Source organism: Dipteris shenzhenensis, chromosome 1 (assembly GCF_047967505.1).
Source record: "Dipteris shenzhenensis isolate YYH24624 ecotype China chromosome 1, Dip_SZ_1.0, whole genome shotgun sequence".
NCBI classification, from domain to species: domain Eukaryota; kingdom Viridiplantae; phylum Streptophyta; class Polypodiopsida; order Gleicheniales; family Dipteridaceae; genus Dipteris; species Dipteris shenzhenensis.
The window spans coordinates 43,267,443-43,287,584 of NC_141596.1; the positions used below are offsets into that span (position 1 = coordinate 43,267,443).

The 20,142-nt window shown below is 47.3% G+C and overlaps 1 protein-coding gene across 3 annotated transcripts in view; it reads right to left on the bottom strand.

The window, feature by feature from the left end:
- The window catches only part of LOC147905889 (N-terminal nucleophile aminohydrolases (Ntn hydrolases) superfamily protein), a 125,504-nt gene that overhangs the window by 51,165 nt on the left and 54,197 nt on the right, over positions 1–20,142 (bottom strand). For all 3 annotated transcript variants that reach the window (XM_087382181.1, XM_087382186.1, XM_087382172.1), the window contains exon 4: positions 13,527–13,611. In XM_087382181.1, coding sequence (XP_087238307.1) covers positions 13,527–13,611 — 85 coding nt within the window. The remainder of the gene's footprint in view (positions 1–13,526; positions 13,612–20,142) is intronic.

Sequence of the window (20,142 nt, forward strand, 5' to 3'; positions counted from 1 at the left end):
TCCAGGAGGTTGTTTGACATAAACCTCTTCCTACAAGTCCCCATTAAGGAAAGTTGTTTTTATGTCCAGTTGATGGACATTCCAAACAAAATTTGCAGCCATGGCAATAATTGACCTTAAGATGGTCATCCGGGATGTAGGAGCAAAAGTCTCCTCATAATCTATGCCCTTCTTCTATCCATAGCGTTCGGCAATCAGCCTTGCCTATCAATGGACCTATCTGGCTTCATTTTCACTTTGAAAACCCATTTGGTACCGATGGCATGCTTCCCTAGTGGTAAATCCATAACATCCCAAGTCTGATTTTTCTCAATGGACTGCAATTCATTGTGCATGGCATGCATCCAATGCACATTATCCTTTGCTTCTTCAAAAGAGTCAGGTTCTTCTTCAACAAGAAGAGTACCTGCATAAGCTGTCTCAATTGAAAGAGCCCCCCCTGCGTGCCTTACTACACTACGAGTCCTGCCAAGCAATGGTGCCTCAAGCCTACTCTCCCTGAGAGTCTGTAGCAACCAATTCGGGACTGTTTTGACTGCATGTATCTCTTGCCTTACAACTTCATCCACTCCCTATGGAGGTACAAAATCAGCCTGTGGCTGAATTGGGGCATGTGGATCAGGACGAGGTTGCTGTAAATTCTGATTTTCAGCATGAACGGAACCAAATGCTATAGGAAGCATCCAAGAAGCTGGAATAGTAAATTCAGCATGTGTATGTGCTGAATTCTCTGAAACTATAGCATCTCTACTCACAAAAATCTTGCGTGAAGCAGGATTGTAGAGATGATAGCCTTTGCTTTGTGCACTATACCCAATAAAAATGCATTTAAGTGCCTTATCTGACAACTTATGTCAAAACTCCACAGGCACATGGGCATATGCAACACAACCAAAAACTCTAAAGTGATCCACTGAAGGCTTTCTCCCATGCCATGCCTCATAGGAAGTGATTGTTTCAAAGCCTTTGTGGGAGCCCGATTCAAAACATAAATTGCGCACATAAGGCCTTCGAGCCAAAACCTGAGGCAACTTTTTACTGGTAAGCATGCATCTATCCATCTCCATAAGAATGCGATTCTTGCGCTCATCTTAGCCATTTTGCTGAGGTGTAAGCCTCACTGTAAGCTGATGTGTGATGCCTTTCTCCTTTAAAAATGCCTCAAACTCATGAGACATATACTCCCCCCTTCTATCTGTGCGAAGTGTCTGCACCTTGAGTCTTGTCTCATTCTCAACCATAGCCACAAAGTGTTTGAAATGCATAAACACTTCTGATTTTGGCTTAAAACCATAGACCCAAGTATAATTGGTGAAGTCATCTATGATTGTAACATAATAGAGATAACTACCAAAAGAAGGTGTCTTCATGGGACCATAGACATCACTGTGTATGAGCTGTAATTTTCATGTAGCTCTTACCGCACCATCCTTCTTAAAAGGAAATCTATGCATCTTGCCAAGGATGCAACCCTCACATGCATTGCAAGAGGAGGAGGTGACTCCAAAGGAGGAAATGCATCAACCATAGCATGCTTCTAAAGTGTCATTAAGCTGCCATAGCTCATGCGCCCATACCTGGCATGCCATAAATCGACATTCTGCATCGCAGCAGTGGGAGTACTCGCTGAAAGTGCAAGATCGGATCTTTTCTCATATATGGACAGTTATGCTAGGCTAGGTGTGCCCTCTTGCTCAGCCTCTCCTCCCTCCACTCCGCTCAGCCTACCCCCCCGCTCAGCCTCTCCTCTCTCTGTTCCGCTCAGCCTCTGCTCTCTCCGTTCCGCTCAACCTACCCCCCCGCTCAGCCTACCCCTTCGCTCTGCTCAGCCGCTCCTTCGCTCAGCCTACCTACCCACCCCGCTCAGCCTCCCTTCACTCAGCCTACCTACCCACTCCGCTCTGCCCTACCCGCCGCTAGCACTGCCCCCCCTGGCGGTGCTCCTCTCGCTCTAGAGGTCATGATCTTCAAAACATCTCAAGCCATCATGCACCAGGAGTAGTTCACATTCAAGGATCACCTGTTGAGATAGTTTCATCATACACTTATCTTGGGGTTATCTTTTCCGGACCCAGCTTCACTATGAGACCCGCGATGCAAGCACGCTTGAGTAGAGGGTATGCTTCATTGGCCAGACTAGAGAGGCAGTGCTTCCGCTCACACTTTCAGGATCCACCCACCAAGGGGTTGCTTTCTGACTCCTTGGTTCGCCCAGTGGGGATGTACGGCAGCCCATGTTGGGGGCCAAACTTGTCGGATAGAGATTGAGCCCGTGTGGAGCGGCTACAGGTTCTCATGTTATCACGGATGATTCGTGGTAAGCCATCTGTTCCTCACCAGATCATTTAGGCTGAGTTTGGGTCACCCCCTTTACAGCTAGATGTTGCATTTCAGGTCATCATGTATCTGTACCGAGTCAGGGAATATGGGGATTACACCTCTGGGCGTAGCAGGCTACCATGGATAGCTCTATCCTCTTCTATGGCACTTGCAGTAGGAGGGGACCAGAGGTGCTGGTATGCACGTACAGAGAGCTGGTTTGAGCAACTGGGGCTCTACATGGATAGACTACCTCCCTTTCAATACAGCACGGATGTTCCGTTTTCTCCCCTCCCATCATACGAGGTCAACCAAGTTATCCGTGAGGATCTATTACAGCTACACACATTTCAAACCTCGTTGGGACAGTGATGCAGACATAGGGGGATAGGTTGCTCTCTTGCAGGCACGCTTATTGCTTCAGGCAAATGACGTGGCTCTCTTGTCTTCGGGGCTCCAGAGACACCTTGATGCACTACAGTCCTTTTGTAAGTCTCATGATTTGAAGGTCAACCTGCGTAAAACCAAGGTTATGATCTTCAATACATCTCGAGCCATCATGCGGCAGGAGCAGTTCACATTTGATGGGTCACCTGTTGAGACATACACTTATCTTGGGGTTGTTTTTTTCAGACCCATCTTCACTATGAGACCCGCGATGCACGCACGCTTGAGCAGAGAATATGCTTCATTGGCCAGACTAGAGAGGCACTGCTTCCGCTCACACTTTCAGGATCCACGCACCAAGGGGTTGCTTTTTGACTCCTTGGTCCGTCCAGCGAGGATGTACGGCAGCCCATGTTGGGGGCCAAACTTGTCGGATACAGAGTGGGCCCGTGTGGAGCAGCTACAGGTTCTCATGTTATCACGGATGATTCATGGTAAGCCATCCATTCCTCACCAGATCATTCAAGCTAAGTCTGGGTCACCCCATTACAGCTAGATGTTGCATTTCAGGTCATCACGTATTTGTCCCAAGTCAGGGAATATGGGGATTACACCTATGGGCGTAGCAGGCTACCATGGGTAGCACTACCCTTTTCTATGGCACTTGCAACAGGAGGGGACCAAAGGTGCTGGTATGCACACACAGAGAGATGATTTTAGCGACTGGGGCTCCACATGGATAGACTACCTCCCTTCCAGTATATCATGGATGCTCTGTTCTCTCCCCTCCTATCACACGAGGTCAACCAAGTTATCCGTGAGGGTCTCTTACAGCTACACACATTTCGAACCTGGTTGGGACCGAGTGAACTCCGAGTGAAGCTTAGCTTCTATAGAGATCACTTCTTAATATCACAGTGGAGGGTTTCATTGACCCACCAGGATACACGCAGATTCACCTACCCCACTCGTTGAAGATCTCTCTTGGGCAGTTCCCGGTCCCTTCAGACAGACTTCGTACCGAGCGTGGCAGAGCAGAGCTACTACCCAGGGAGAGGCACATATGCACATTATGTGACATGCAGGAGGTTGAGACAGAGGAGCATTTCATCTTCAGATGTCCTGTTTACTATGAGATCCGAGGGCGTTTCTACTGCCTCTTCAGAGATAGCTATGGGATTTTGGCCCGATTCCTCTCCTACCCAGACCAACGATGTTTGACAGGTTTGCTTCATGATGTACTGAAACACCGCGAGAGGATACTGCGATTACGAAGACGAGCAAACTTCTTCCTTGGCTGATCCCTCTTAGAGCTCTATCACGGAGTTTTTTCAGCAAGATCACATGGACGCCCACGAGACGAGGCCTCGACATGACCGTGGCCCGAAGCCAGTGACCCGACAGCTCAAACAAAGGGTTAACACACAGATCACACTTGGAGACATCCCCTCATTGTTTAGAGTCAGAGCTTGACCGACAGGGGTCACGGTAGCCCTGTTTAGACGTAGAGCTACGACCAACAGACGTGCCAGGACTGCACCTTTGAGTTTGGCCGACAGCACTCTATCGCCGATTTCATGCCCCCATTGCCTCATCCACCCTGATGTCCTACTGATGATGATGATGATGACGTTGATGATGATGCTAAATTGATATATAGTCGACCATCGAAATGACTATGTTCTACTTAGGCCTTAGTACTGCCATTCTGCATTTTTTGTATTTTGCATTGGTATGGATGCTCGTTTAGTAGCTCCACTACCACAGCTTGTTGTATCAGGATTTTCACAGTCTCATAGATCCATCGGTCTTCCAAAGACTTTAATAAACTTTATTTCTTTCTTTCTTTCTTTTTTCAAGCTAAAAAGGACCCCGATACAAAGTGCCAGACAACATCAAAGCATAGTCATTCTCTTTGTCTCTACTACACACTTAGCATCATCGAATATAACCTGAAATCCTTCTCTATTGAGAAAGACAGAAAGAAAGAAATTTTATTAGTGTCTTCGGAAGACCGATGGGTCTATGAGACTGAAAGAAAACCTGATACAAATCACAGTAAGGGTGGAGCTACAGAAACGAGCATCATCACCCATGTTGAATCCTAAGTCTGATCATACATAATCAAATACATCTGAATGTAACAATGAAAAGAAAAGAAAAGGACTCGAGCGGAGCGGAATCCTCCGTATGTCATGTCGCCCTGGCTGGTGCATAGCCGGTGATGGGACGCTGGCGCCCGTCAAGGTGTGCCGTGCGTCTCGGTCTCCTGGACGAGGCTCGACACAAGACCAGAGCCACCATGACTCCCATGGGACGTATCCCGGGTCCAAACAATGACGGGAGGTCTCCCAGAGTGATCTGTGTCTCCCCTCGATGTCTCGTGTGTCGTGCTGCAGTCGTCGGGTCGGGGTCGTTGTCACATCTGCGGCTAAAGACTGGACGATCAATGTCACTTGATGGGAAAAACTCTGTGATCCTGCTCTGAGAGGTGTCTAATGATGTGGCCAAGCCTCGTCGCTTGAGTAAGTACTCTCTGTGTCGGACCCCCTCGTGAATGAAGGCCCCGAGGCATCTCTGATCTAGGTAGGTGAGGAACCTGGAAAGGAGCCCGGAGCCGTCTCTGAAGAGGCAATGGTAGCGACCTCGGATCTCGTAGTACGCTGGGCACCTGAAAATAAAATGCTCCTCCGACTCAACCTCCTAACAGTCGCACAATATGCATAAGCGATGCTCCCTAGGAATCCCCTCTGCTCTGCCGCTCTCTATGCGGAGCTGGTGTGATGATACCCAAAACTGTCCGATGGAGATCCGTAATGAGTGAGGCATATGAAGCTCAATGTACCCCGGTGGTGTGATGAATCCCTCCTCCGAAATACGAAGACAGTAATCTCTGTAGAAACTCAGCTTCACTAGGAGCTCCCTCGGCTCCAACCAAGTCCTAAAGGTGTGTAGCTGCAGGAGATCCTCTCGAATGACCTGGTTGGTGTGTGGCCCAATCGGGATGGTGGGTGGGAGTACCGGAGGGGCATCTAAACTGTACTAAAAAGGAGGTATCCTATCGATGTGGAACCCTAGTCTCACAAACCATCTATGAGTCCGTGCATACCAGCATCGCTCGTCTCCCTCTGCTGCCAACCTCATGGAGGAATTGAGAGCCAACCATGGCAACCTCTGTCTCCTTGATGTGTAGTACCCATATGATCTAGCCCGGTGTAGATATGTGATGGTCTAAAAGGCTGCATCTAGCTGGAGTGGAGAAGCACCAAACTCCGCCTGAATGATGTGATGTGGTATAGACGGTTTTCCCCGGATCATCCGTAAGAGCATGAGGATCTGCAGGCGCTCCACCCGTGTCCACTCTATCTCTGACATGTCAGGCCCCCAACAAGGGCTGCCATACATACTGGCTGGTCGGACCAAGGAGTCGAAGAGAAGAGCCTTGGTCCGAGGGTCTTGGAAGTGGGAGTGAAAGCATTGTCTCTCTAGCCGAGCCAGTGAGGCGTATCCCCTGCTCAGTCTGGCCTGCATCACTGGTCTCATCGTGAAGATCGGGCCGGAGAAGATGACCCCCAAGTAAGTGTATGAGGATACAATCTCAATTGGTGACCCACCGAAAGTAAAAGTAACCTGCTTCCGTTGCATGTTTGCTCGAGAGGTGTTAAAGATCATGACCTCGGTCTTGCCAAGGTTGACCTCCAAATCATGGGATAAACAAAAAGCCTGCAGTGCAACCACGTGTCGCTGGAGCCCCTCGGGTGTGGACAACAAGAGTGCCACATCATCTGCATAAAGAAGAATCCTGATGATGATCCCAGCAAGTGAGCAACCGGTCCCTCCGAACGCCCCCATGAAAGTCTCAAGCTCATCGATGTAGAGGCCAAACAGGGTAAGGGACAACCCTGTTTGACCCCTATGGTACTCGGGATCTCATCTGTCCGAACTCGACGCCTGTCCGAACTCGGCCTGAGACTCTCTCATACAGTCCATGACTGCCCATATGATCTCCTGATCAAATCCCAGTGTCTGTAGGCGTGTGATGAGACGAGCTCGAGGTACTGTGTCAAAGGCTTGCGGAAATCCACAAAGCAACAATATACCCTCTCCTTCCGTGATCTAGCCTCCTCAATGACACTCCTGAGTGTGAGTATGTGATCCATAGTCCCATGGTCTCGCCTGAAACCCCGGCCTTGACCCTCTGCTCTGAGCCCTCTCATCTCTACGAACAGGTTGACCGATGCATCCAATACAGCTGCATAGATCTTGGACACCACATGTCCAATCATGACAGTCCTGTAGTTACTCCGGTCCATGGGATCCCTTGCCTTGTGAATGGGGGTGATGGTGTTCAGTGTCCAGGTGCGGGGGAAGCCAAGGCAAACAGCGTAATTGAATAGCTTTACTAGGATCAGGGCTAACGTGTCGATCCCATATGCGATAAACTCGGTGCATAGCCCCTCGTGATCCTTCGCTCGACCATTGTGCAGTTTCAATGTCGCGTCCTTGACTCCCCCTCTGGTGAATAACATGCAAGTGGTGGGGCGAGGTGTGTGTATGAGATCTGGAGTGGGCTGGTGTGGGACATCATAAAGATGGTGTGCATACGTGTGCCAGACTCTCGTGTCGGTGAGGGGTGATGGGAACCTACGCTCAAGGAATCTCCACCAAAATTCCTTAGAGTTGCTGCTGTACAAGATGTGCAGCAACTCCTCATCATTTCGACGAAGAAATGCCTGCTTCTTCCAACGTACGAGACGTCGGTACTTACGTACCGTGTCTAGTGTGTTCGGGAGGTGACATCTGGTTTCAAATCGGAGCTGTCGGCGATAAGCCTTGCACTCCGCATCGTACCAATTGTAGATTTGGAGGGCAGCCTCGTGGAGTGTGCGACTAATCAGGGCAGCACGGTCCTCTATGAGTGGTATGTGATCGATGTAGGTTAGGAGTCTGTTTAGGCGTCCAGAGTAGGCCGGTGAGAGGCTGTGATCAAAGTGTATGTCGTGGTAGGTGTCGTGCTTCCTATGTGGTGTGTGTGGTGTGGCTAAGCGTGGGGTGGCGATAGTGAAGAATAGGTATGTGTGATCAGCTCCTGGAGGGAGTGGTGCTACGGTGAAGTCGGTGATACATGAAGTGAAGATAGGGGATCCCATGATGTAATCTACTACACTAGTGCCCCCCCCGTGTGGGAAGCAAGTAAAACCACCTAAGGAGGGCCATAGGTTGAGCCCGTTGTAGATTATGAGATCATGCATCCTGCCCAGATCAAGGAGCACGTGTCCATATGGTGTAACAGGCCCGTGTCAGTCCAATGAGGTCCTCGTCATACCTGTTCCGTCTAGGTCCATGTCTGGTAGCATGATAGAGTCGTCTCGAAAGTCCAAGAGTGGTGCTTGGCGCGTGCTCGTCTTGGCATTGAAGTCCCCAACGAGGAGAACTTCCCCACGGGCTGAAAGGTCTGGGATATCCTGATGTAAGGGTGCATATGGCGATGTCTCACCCTCCTCTCGTGCCACTCTGGCGAAGTGGGATGTGTCTGGCGGGAAGTAGCATATTGCTATGAAAAGGTCACGGGTGTCTGTGCGTCAGATCCGAATCCACATGAATCGGCAGTGTGCCTCCTTCCTCTCAATGGAGATGGCTCCAACAAGGGAAGACCTGTACAATACTCCGACCTCGCCTGATCCTCGGACGACTCCTGTATCCCTCGTCTCATCCCTGAAGGCTGACTTCCATGTGTAGCCACTGACTATCAGTAGTGGACCTGAGTAACTACAGGACTATCATGATTGAACATGTGATGTCCAAGATCTATGCAGCTGTATTGGATGCATCGGTCAGCCTATTCACAGAGATGAGAGGGCTCAGAGCAGAGGGTCAGGCCTGTTTCAGGCGAGACCATGGGACTATGGATCACATACTCACACTCAGGAGTGTCACTGAGGAGGCCAGATCACGGAAGGAGAGGGTATATTGTTGCTTTGTGGATTTCTGCAAAGCCTTTCACACAGTACCTCGAGCTCGTCTCATCACACGCCTACAGACACTGGGATTTGATCAAGAGATCATCTGGGTAGTCATGGCACTGTATGAGAGAGTCTCAGGCCGAGTTCGGACAGGCGCAAGTTGGACAGATGAGATCATGAGTACCATAGGGGTCAAACAGGGTTGTCCCTTATCACCGACCCTATTTGGCCTCTACATCGATGAGCTTGAGACTTTCATGGGGGCGTTCGGAGGGACCGGTTGCTCACTTGCCGGGATCATCATCAGGATTCTTCTTTATGCAGATGATGTGGCACTCTTGTCGTCCACACCTAAGGGGCTCATCAGACACCTCTCAGAGCAGGATCACAGAGTTCTTCCCATCGAGTGACATTGATCGTCCAGTCTCTAGCTGCAGACGTGACAGAGACCCCGACCCGACGACCGCAGCACGACACACAAGACATCGAGGGGAGACACAGATCACTCTGGGGGACCTCCCGTCATTGTTTAGACCCGGGATACGTCCCATGGTAGTCACGGTGGCTCTGGTCTTGTGTCGAGCCTCGTCCAAGAGGCCGAGACGCACGGCACACCTTGACGGGCGCCAACGTCCCATCACCGGCTATGCACCAGCCAGGGCGACATGACATACGGAGGATTCCACTCTGCTCCAATGAAAGCAAATTCTTCTTTATACCTGGTACATAAAGAACATCTGAAATTTTAAAATCCGTGCCATCAGTGGATGTGAGGATGATGTCCCCCACTCCACACACTGAATAAGAAGAATTATTTGCACAAGTCACCTTCTTTTTAGTAGGTGGAGGATGCAGAGATGCAAAAAGGCTCTTCTTAGAAGTGATGTGCTTAGAAGCACCACTATCAAAATACCAAGTATTCAGTGTCTCATTGACATTGAGAGAACATGCACCCTTTAAAGGATCATAACTCCAAGTCAAGAAAGCATATGGATCAGCCTCAATAGTGGCTATAGTATCTGAACTATCCACTGAAAAATCTACAATGCAAGACAAAAAGGCAGAGTGCTCTTCCACATAGTTGGCTGTAACATCTCCCCCATCATGTGCATTAGGAGCTGATGCATCTGACACAGCCATACCACAATCCCTTTTATTTTCTTTAGCTATGCGCTTCTTGCACTCACCAATATAACGACCTAGCTTCTTGCAGTAGTGACAAATGCCCTTCTCTTTAGGCTTATCTGCATCACCCTTAGCCTTACAAGAAGGTTGTCCTGAATCAGCTTTATGCTGATGTGCGGGCTGATTGGCATGTTGCTTTTACTGCCCTTTTTCCTTGGGCTTAAACTTAGAAAGCATGGCATGCTGGCCGGCCCGTGTTGCCATATTTCTTCAAGTCTGCTCTTCCTGCAACAAAAGTCCTACCAACTCATGAAGAGAGGACTGCTGCCCCCCCTCAATGACAAATTCAGCGAGGTGTGGAAACCAAGATAAGACTCAGGAAGAGAATTCAGAGTGGTGGTTATCATCTCTAAATCCGGAATAACTTCATCAATATTCAGCAATTGCTCCCTCAAATCCTATAGCTTTGTGAGGTGAGCATTCATGGAATCTCCCTCATCCATATGAGTATGAGATAGCTCTCTCTTCAGGAAGGAAACTCTGGCATCATTTCTTGCTGCAAACATACTCTCTAAAATCTCCCAAGCTGCCTATGAGGCCTTGCATGACCGAATGTGAGGAATAATGAACCTCCTGACAGAAAGAGAAATCAGAGATAGAGCTTGTGCATCCCTAGAATCCCATCTCTTCTGCTCTGTTGTGGGAGCCACTGGAGCAGCGGCTGCTCCAATTACTTGTGCTGCATTTTGACCTCTACTCATGCCTCCAGCTGTAGGAGTAACAGGTGTAGTCACAGAATCTCGCCTTGCTTCATCTCCATTGACATAATCCCAAAGATGTCTGCCAACCAAGATGTTGCGAACCATAAAGCTCCACAAGGAGTAGTTGGTGCCATCCAACTTATCCTCCTATGTGAGGACTCTAAACACCTTATTGGGGTTATTCTGAGCCATTTTTGCCAAATAAACACAAAAAACACAGCAAACTAGACAAGTAAAATCCCTTCCTGGGATGTAAAATGCACAATCAGAGTCTGCCAAAGAGAATCTGCCCACAGTGATAATTACTGTCACAGCCTATCAAATGCTTGAAATGCACCTCAATGCTCTGCAAATGCCCAAAAATCTGCAAAGAAAATCTGCAAAAAGTGGCAAAAGTCTGCAAAATGACTCATACTGAGTCCAAAACTGGTCTTTCAACTACCAAATTGCATCTGAATGCCAAAAGCCCCAATTTCTTCAGGGAAATTGCATCCAAAAGAGGGAAAATTAACTGAAAGCCCCAAAAATACCTGAAATTGCAGTTCAAAACCAAAAGCCCCAAATTTTGGGGTGAAATTGAGCTGAAATTGGGGCAAATACACTAGAAGCCCCAAATGTCACTCAAATTTCAAGTCTCCTGCAAAAGCCCCAAATTTCCACCTGCTACAAAGAAATGCCTACTACAGCCAAACAATGGCTCAGTGCACAAATGCCTGTGATGCATGCAAATGGACCCTGCAACAAGAGGAACTAACACCTGCAACTTGTACGGAGCTATTAGTACGGATTCCGTACATAGTACGGATTCCGTACAAGGTACGGACTGTGTACGGCCAACTTGTACGGATGGCACACATATGTACGGAGGAGCGTTGCACTGTACGGATGCCCACACTACCAGCTATAAAGAGTACGGACAACCAGCTATACGGAGTACGGACAACTAGCGCAGCCTGGTATGGAATGGCGGTGTGCAGTACGCACGACTGCGTACAAAATACAAGACTGGTTGTACGACGTTGATGCAGCAAGAGTACGGTTTGCACGTGCAGTGCTAACAGGTACAGATGGCGGCGGCAGAAACATACGGCAGTACGGGTAGTAGCTGGTACGGAATCCGTATAGTCGTACGGACTGTACGGAATGGACTGGAGCTGAACTTGAAGATGGAGCTTGCGGGCTAGAAGCAGGAGGTCAGGCAGGGTGAACCTGCTCTGATACCAAATGTGAACAAAATGGAGAGCAAGAGTGAGAATGAGCAAACGTAAGTGTACTGAATAGAATAGTGGAATGAAGTACAAAGAAAGAGTGAGGGGTTTTGTCTAAGTGACAAAACCCTATCCTATCCAATCCTATCCAAGAGACTTGGAGACGCTAGCACACTGCTTGAGGAGCTACCCCTTGGCCCTTCCCCCCCTTGACTTAGCAGCAGGGAATTCAAGCAAAAGCGGAATGGCTGGAATGCAAGGAGCAGCAAGACGGAGCCTGTATAAGCATGGGGAAAAGCCCTCTAAGCCTCGGGGTTGGGGTTCCCAAGGTGGAAGAAGATTGACGTGGACTAGCCAGGTGGCGACAAAAAGCACATGTGCGTGGACACATCTTGGAGTGATGGGACAATTGTTTTGACTCCTCAGGACAAGTCGCGCAAGAGGGCCCAAAAGTGGAGCATGCAATCCAAGTATCCCACATGAATTTCCACATAACAAATAAACTCTACCAACCTCGTATATGCATGCCACGCCTTTAGTAGGCCGATTATTTGCAAGGGAAGTTGCATGGCTGCTATGTGGCAGTGCTCCCACATCAGGATCCATGTGGCAATTTTGCCCCTTCAAGATCTTGAATTGCTCTTGATACAACTGGTGATTTCTAGGGTCAAACTTACTACAATTTTGAATCCAGTTTTCACCGAGGTGACAGCATTTCTATGCCAAATTAAATCCCTAGTCTTCTCTTGTATCTTCAATCCTCTATCATGCCATAGGCCCATGTGCAAGGCATTGTAGACATTCGCCAAAGTAGTTGTAGGGTCGGTCTACAGGCTATGCATTTGATTTGTCCCATTTGCAAAAAATCAGATGGGGTGTGGTTTCTTCCTCCAATTGGGCATTAGTCTACAAGACATATCACCGCATCATGAGGTCCACTTTGAAATGCTAGACCCTAACAACTAGTACCTGTCTCAAAAGCAAGGAAAAACACTATACGTATATATATTGCAATCAAATCTAGATCTAAAACTTGAAAATGAAGTTAAGAAATAAAGAATACTTTACCAAGTAAATGGGTGCATGTTGACAAGATGTGACACGCATCCTTAATAATCGCACTTCATAGCGAACCATCATGATCGATTTCATGGATGTGCAATTGCTATCCACGAGTACCCATTGATTTCTATGATTCCCTACTTTAAAGATTTTTGTCAAACTATGAAGGGGAAAGACACTTCCCACTACTCAATGTTACCCTATGCCCTTCCCACCCCCAACTACCAATGGCTCCCAAACTCCACCCTAGGGCCCAATCATGACCCCTTAGTAAGAAGGCTATGACTAGGAAAGAAACCTAGGAGCAATGGGCATGGGCATAGCCATGGTTAGAGGTTGGCATAGCAGGGCTAAGGCATTAAGAAGGCTTTAGTGGGCTTGCCTTACCTTAGGAAGCATGTACCCTTTAATAGTGAGGGATGTTATCCATGGTATGGGATGTTCTTATTATGCACACAATCTTAAGTTGAAAATGTACATAGCAATAACTTGGTCTCTTTTTCAGCCAGATAGCTTTTGTTTTTTTGTCTAGCAAATGAAAATTTTTATTTATAGAAGCATCTTGAATTAGAAATTTCCAAACGATTTCACTTAGAAGAAGTACAAGAGAATTGTGAGTCTCATATAAAGATCTTTACGCAACATGGCATTTCCATCAGCTTTTGCAACACACATTTTGAGAGCATGGTATGGAAATTTACATAGGGGGAATGCGACCAAAAGACAATGAGCCTCTTAGGCTCTCCTTTGCCAAGGCAGCAGCAACCTCAATGGGATTCTGCAACCCTGTAATTATACATCACAAGCTAAAATCAACGTCTTCCTTGCAAACATGAAATATAACCATATAAGACATGCACAATCAAGTTTCGTATATATTTAACTCTAGTCTCATTACGACTTTCCTAGGCATATCCCATAATATTAAGGCCCTCCTTGACCTACTATGAAACAAATATAGTACAATGCATGAAATTCTAGAGGGAGAGTCTCTGCGCTTCTCCCATTTGCTAAAGAAAAAAAACAATAGAGTTCGAGGTAGCTCTCTATTCATGTGTGGTGCAATGAGGCTCATGTAGATTGAGGTGTGTGCTCTTCAACTTATATAATGAAGATAGATATATCCAACCATGCTACCTTTGGATCCATCTGCTATGTATGTTGAGGATAAAGCGTTGAGCCACCAAACTAAGTGAGGAAGATGTGGCCTCTCAGGTCTCTATGTCTCCAGAGCATGTCTATGATTTGTTGCTGTTACCTTGTGTTTTTAGCTCATGCATGGGCTCTAGCTGACACTTATTCCCTAAATGCATCAAAGCAAACCCGCAAGGATGGAGAACTCGGCCATTTGTAGATGAATGAAGCGGTACGTACACGTGTACTAGCCAATCTAGGTTGCATGTCCATGGGAGTTGCTCAAAGGTCAAAAACCCTGTGCTATCCCCATCATCGGCTCCCTTTTTCCCCTCCTTGTTGTCCTAGTATCCGGTAATTGGCCATGTGATACTGCATGCCTCAATTGATGAAATTGTGTTCCATAATTGCAAATTATGAGTATGAAGTGGATCAATGTATATTGTGTGATCTTCTCTAAATCTTCTAGACTAGATGCATGGAAAGCACAAGCGCTTGCAGAAATTAAATTTGTGGTATCTTTCCATTTAGGTTGCCGCATGACTTGCCACTAGTTAGGTCGGTAGATCATCGGATAAAATTAGTTCCAAAAGCTTGAACTATAAACATCACACCTTATGGGATGAGTCAAATAAAAGAAGATGAAACATCTCGACAACTGTTGGAATGCCTCCGAATGGGGCAGGAATACCTCAGGTGCACACGTGCTATTAAAGAGCAAGAAGGACAGAAGTTGGAAGATGTGCGTCAATTACAATGATTGATAGGCTGCAAGGGGCTACCTATTTTATGAAGATTGACATTTGTACTAGTATGCATAGCAGAGGAAGACATCTATGAGATGGGATCCAAACTAGAAATGGCCATTATGAGTTCCTTGTACTCCCTTTTGGACTCACGAAACATTTCAGCGGTATATTTTGAGATTATCTGGGAAAAATTGTGGTCATATTGTTAGACGATATTATGGTATACAATCATACCCTCAACAACCATGTTGGGCATTGTATTAGAGATACTATGGCATGAGAACTTTATGCAAAGGAGCCTTCGAGTAAGTTCTTTCAAAAAGAACTCCTTTACGTTGCACACAAGATTCCTGAGATGGTATTGAGCATTGATCGTGAGAGGATCTAGAAGGTTTTCGACCAATAAGGCAACTTGGAGCATTCTATATTTCACTCTCTTTCTTAAGCCAGTGAGGGATTATTTGAAGCTAATTATTCCTTTGTCAAGCCTTCTTAAAGGATGTGGACTTCGTTTCAACAATCCTATCCCTGGAATGAAAAGCTTGATGAGGCATTCCAAACTCTATAGCTTGAGGTAAATTTATCACCTGTATAAGCTTTACCATCCTGAGTCCTAGTGGAAAGTTCATCTGGTCCAAAAGTACAAGGCCTCGCTTCCCGATTCTGCTATCTGGCACTACGACGTTCTCCATTGTGTCTCAACCCCTCCTCTCTTCTTGGCCCTCTCTCAGCACCCTCCTCTCATCCTATCTACAAAGTTTGAGCTGTGAAAAGTGTTTTTTTCATATTCTGATATACTTTCATAAGATTTGACGATATAGCATTCCCACATTCCCCCAACCCTCTAAGAAGATATCCCATTCCTACATCGAATGTTCTCGAAATGTTCCTATTCCCTAGTAACTATGCTCCCTACAACCCCTCCCTACCCCTCTCTGCGCCCCTACCTCTTCCCGTCCCCCTTCCCCCACAGCTAGCCCCCACCCCCCTCAAGCCCCTATCACTTCACTCAAAAGCCACCCCATTTTCCATACGACCCCTCAAGCCCCCCTTCACTCAAAATTCACCCCAACTCCTTGTTGTCATACCCTCCCCTAGGCCCCTCAAATTCACTCTACTTGTCCCCCCCCCCCTACTTTTTATTTGCAGTTGTACCCCTCAGGCCTCTCGAATTCACTCCCACTATAACAAAGAGGTCAGTTAGCAGTCTTTTTAGTGGCTTTGTACTTTGTACTTTGTATCTAGGGCTGCCAGTATGCTGCCATGTGGCAGTCTAGGGAGTTATCCCATAAGCAACGTTGTATAACAATCTGTCCTAATTTCTACAAAAGGCATGGCTGCTCAGTTGTACTCGGCTTATGATTTGCACATTGTTATAATGCCAAAATCGGATTCTACAGCCATAGCTCCAAGCTGAATTCTAAGATGGATCTGACTCTACCTGTCCTTGTGCAGCCCCACAAGCATCGGTTGTAAGTCCAGCCCCCGACTTACTTTCTAAAATCAGATCTCTCTCTCTCTCTCTCTCTCTCTCTCTCTCTCTCTCTCTCTCTCTCTCTGTGCTGCTCCTCCGCTCCTACTCCTCTTCCTGCTCTGCTGCTCATCTGCTCGCTGCAGCTCCGCCCTCTCCCCGCTCTCTCTGCTCCGCTCTCTGCATCTCCCCCGCCCGCTGCAGCTCCGCCCTCTCCCCGCTCTCTCTGCTCTGACCTCTCCCCACTCTGCTGCTCCTCCGCTCCTGCTCCTCTCCCCACTCTGCTGCTCCGCCCGCCCGCTCATGCTCCTCTCCCTGCTCTACTGCCCCGCCCGCGTACTGCTTCACCCCCGACCTGCTCTCCTCACAGCTCCACCGCGCTCTGCAGCTCCCCCGCCTGCTGCAGCTCCTCCTTCACCCACTGCAGCTTCGCCCTGGCAGCTCCTCCGCATGGTTGCCTCTCCGCCCTCGCAGCCCCTCCACTCTACTGCTACCCCGCCCGCATGCTCCAGCCCCGCTCTACCTCCGCCATAGCCCCGCTGCCCCCGCCACAACCTCTGCCATAGCCCTGCTGCCCTGCCTTTTCCTCCGCCTGCTGCTCCTCCCTGTCGCTTGACCCCCCCGCCAACCTCTAGCCTCTAACCTACCCCCCTCCCAAGCCCCTCCCCTAGCCTCTTGCCTCATCATACGATTAGATCTCCTCCAACTCCATACATCTTGGACTTGGGAGGGGGACCAAGAGTACCCCACCAAGATCCAGTTCTATCACAACCACTTTTTTAGCGTATCGGAGGATGGAACCCCAGTATCTCGAGGACAGAGGAGTCTCACATGCACTGAGAATTGCCATTGGACAGATGTGGGTCTCATCCCATCAGCTGAGGATTGAGGCAAGGAGAGCTGTAGGTATACCTAGAGAGAGGAGGATCTACAGACTATGCACGTTGGGGGAGGTTGAGACAAAGGATCATTTTCTATGTGTCTGCCCAGCCTACTATGAGATCCAAGGACGATACCATTGCCTCTTTCAGAAGGGTTACGGCTTTGGTCCGCTCTCATGATTGATCCAGTTCCATGACCAAGTCTACATTGGGCTTTATCCGATTGAGATGCAACAACACAGAGAGACACTATTGCAACAAATCCGAGAGCAATAGAAGGTGACCGCGCCATTAGATACTAAGGTAGACCGAGCACAGCAACATGTCATAAACTTCTATACATTTGAGTTAGCTCCAGGACAGTGGGGTGGTGGAGGAGGAGCTAGCTAATATGAGGGCAGCATGGATCAGCAAAGAGAGCCAACGCGACATTGCCGCACGAGGGATGCAAAGAGCACACATGACACGGAGAGTGAGCAGAGCACACAAGATCAAGGCCCAGCCTATCTCAACTCTTCTCAAAGGACACTGCCAGAGAGCATCCATCACTCTTGAGATAACCCATTGGATCCAGAGATCGAGGAGGACGCACACAGATGCAAATCCGAGGTATCTTCGCAACCCATCGAAGAGCCACCACAGTGCTAGGTTTCGGCTTTTGAGTCTCAGCTTTTAGTTTGCATTTGTGGAATACAAGGTCACTGACACATGCTTCTCACCAATATAGATGCTTAGACAAGACTCCCCGAGACATGGAATGGTGCAACTTCTCATCTAATGGGACACAAATATATTAGGAAAAGATAATTGCTGGAGATAAGCTTCCATAGCTGAAATGATGGATTCTTGATAGCAATAAATTCCAAGTATTCGAGGTGTGTACTCATTTAGAGTATGTCTCAACAACACAATTGTGCTCTCACACTTGCTCAATCTCTCTATCCCTTCTTCAAAGATTCCCTTTACAACACTGACTTGTTGTTTTATGTGATGAAGAAGGAAATCAAGGTGAATTCTAAAGCTACTATGCTACATCTTTATCAAACCACTATTGGCAAAAATGATTTTTTAGTTCCTATTTTTGGGTAGCCCTTCCTTCCCACAGTTGGAAGTCCTGCCGCTGAATGCAATGCCTTTTCCTGAATGCAATGCCTTTTCCTCATTGTGAGTTGAATGTTGTTTCCTCATCCTCATATCTATCGCATGTTGCTTTACTGTGGATCAAATATAAGGATATCATCTAGAAAGATGAATAAGCACACTCCTATATACGAGCAAATGCCCTAGACATCATTTTGTCAAACGTTGGCGGTGCATTCTTGAGTCCAATGGCATAACCACGATCTCATAATGAGCTCGCTCTGTCCTGAACGTTGTTTTGGAATATCAGCGTCGAAAATGTGGACCTGATGGTAGCCACTTTTCATATCTATTTTGAAAAAAAATCTTGGCACTGTTAAGTCTCTTTAAAGTATACTCAATTCAGGACATCAGAAACTTATTGCTAACTATGAGTTGTTGACTACCCTATAGTCAACACACAAACGTGTCGACTTATCCTTTTTCTGTACGAAAAGTAAGGGAGTGATGTTTGGTGAAGACGATGGTCAGATAAAGCCTGCCCATACACACAATTTCATACTTTCTGTCAGCCCACTTCGCCCGTACACTTCCTGCATCGTACATCCGTACAATCCCTGCATTGTACATCCGCACTGCTACTGCACCATACGACTGGACGTCCATACAGCCCATCGCCAGCCGCCATACTGCTTCGTTGATCTGCCGTACATGCGTCCGTACAACACTGTACATCTATTTATACAGCACTCGTATTGCTCCGTCAGCCCGTCCGTACACGTACATGCACGTCAGTCCGTACATTATACGGATTCTGTAGCGATTCAGTAAATTTGGTTACATAGCGGGTGGAGCGGATCTCTTTGCAGTTTGCATCTATATCTCAGAAGGGATTTGTGTTGTGCATCCCTACTCCCAAGAAGGGAAGTTAAGTGTCAGTATTTGCTGCAATTTATTTGGCATTCATGGCCCAAAATAATCCCAATGATCTTTTTGGTGTCCTCACACAGGAGGATAAGTTGGATGGTACCAATTACTCTTTATGGAGTTTTATGGTACGCAATCTTTTAGTTGGCAAACATTTGTACGATTATGTCACTGGGGATGAGACAAGACCAGAGAATGTGGTTGCACTTGCCACTCCTCCTCAACAAGGTGGAGGAAGAGGTAGAGGACAAGCACAGGGTGCAAGACAAGCACTAGATGCATTCGCTGCACTTGTTGCTCCCACACAAGAGTAGAAGAGATGAGATTCTCATCATGCACAAGCACTATCTGTGATTTCTCTTTCTGTTAAGAGGTTTATTGTTCCACATATTCGGTCATGCAGGACCTCTAAGGTAGCTTGGGATATTCTTGAGAGGATGTTTGCAGCCCGCAATGATGCAAGAGTTTCATTCATGAAGAGAAAGTTGACTCATACTCATATGGATGAGGGTGACTCTTGTCTCACCTCACCAAACTTCAGATTTTCGAGAGCAATTATTGAATATTGATGAGATCATTCTAGATTCAGAGATGGTTACTACCACTTTAATTCTTTTCCCGAGTCTTATCTTGATTTTCACACCTCATTGAACTTGTCTTTGAGTGGCAACTCTCTCACCTTTCATGAGTTGATATGGCTTTTGTTGCAGGAAGAGCAGACACGGAAAAATATGGCCACATGTGCAGGTGAAAATGCCATGTTTTCCAAGTTCAAGCCAAGGGAAAAAAGGAAGCAGCATACAAATCAGTCTAAGGCTGATTCTGGACAGCCTTCACAAAAGGCTAAGAGGGATGCAAAGAAGCCCAAGAAAAAAGGGAGATATCATTACTCCAAAAAGCCGGGTCATTACATTGATGAATGCAAGAAAAGGCTTGCCAAGGAGAAGAAGAAAGATTCCAGTATGGTTGTCTCGGATACATCAGCCTCTCATGAACAGCCGATTTAGTGGAAGAGGAATATGCCTTTTTGACTTGCAGTCATGATAGTAGTGTGGTTGTCCCTAATGTTATAGCC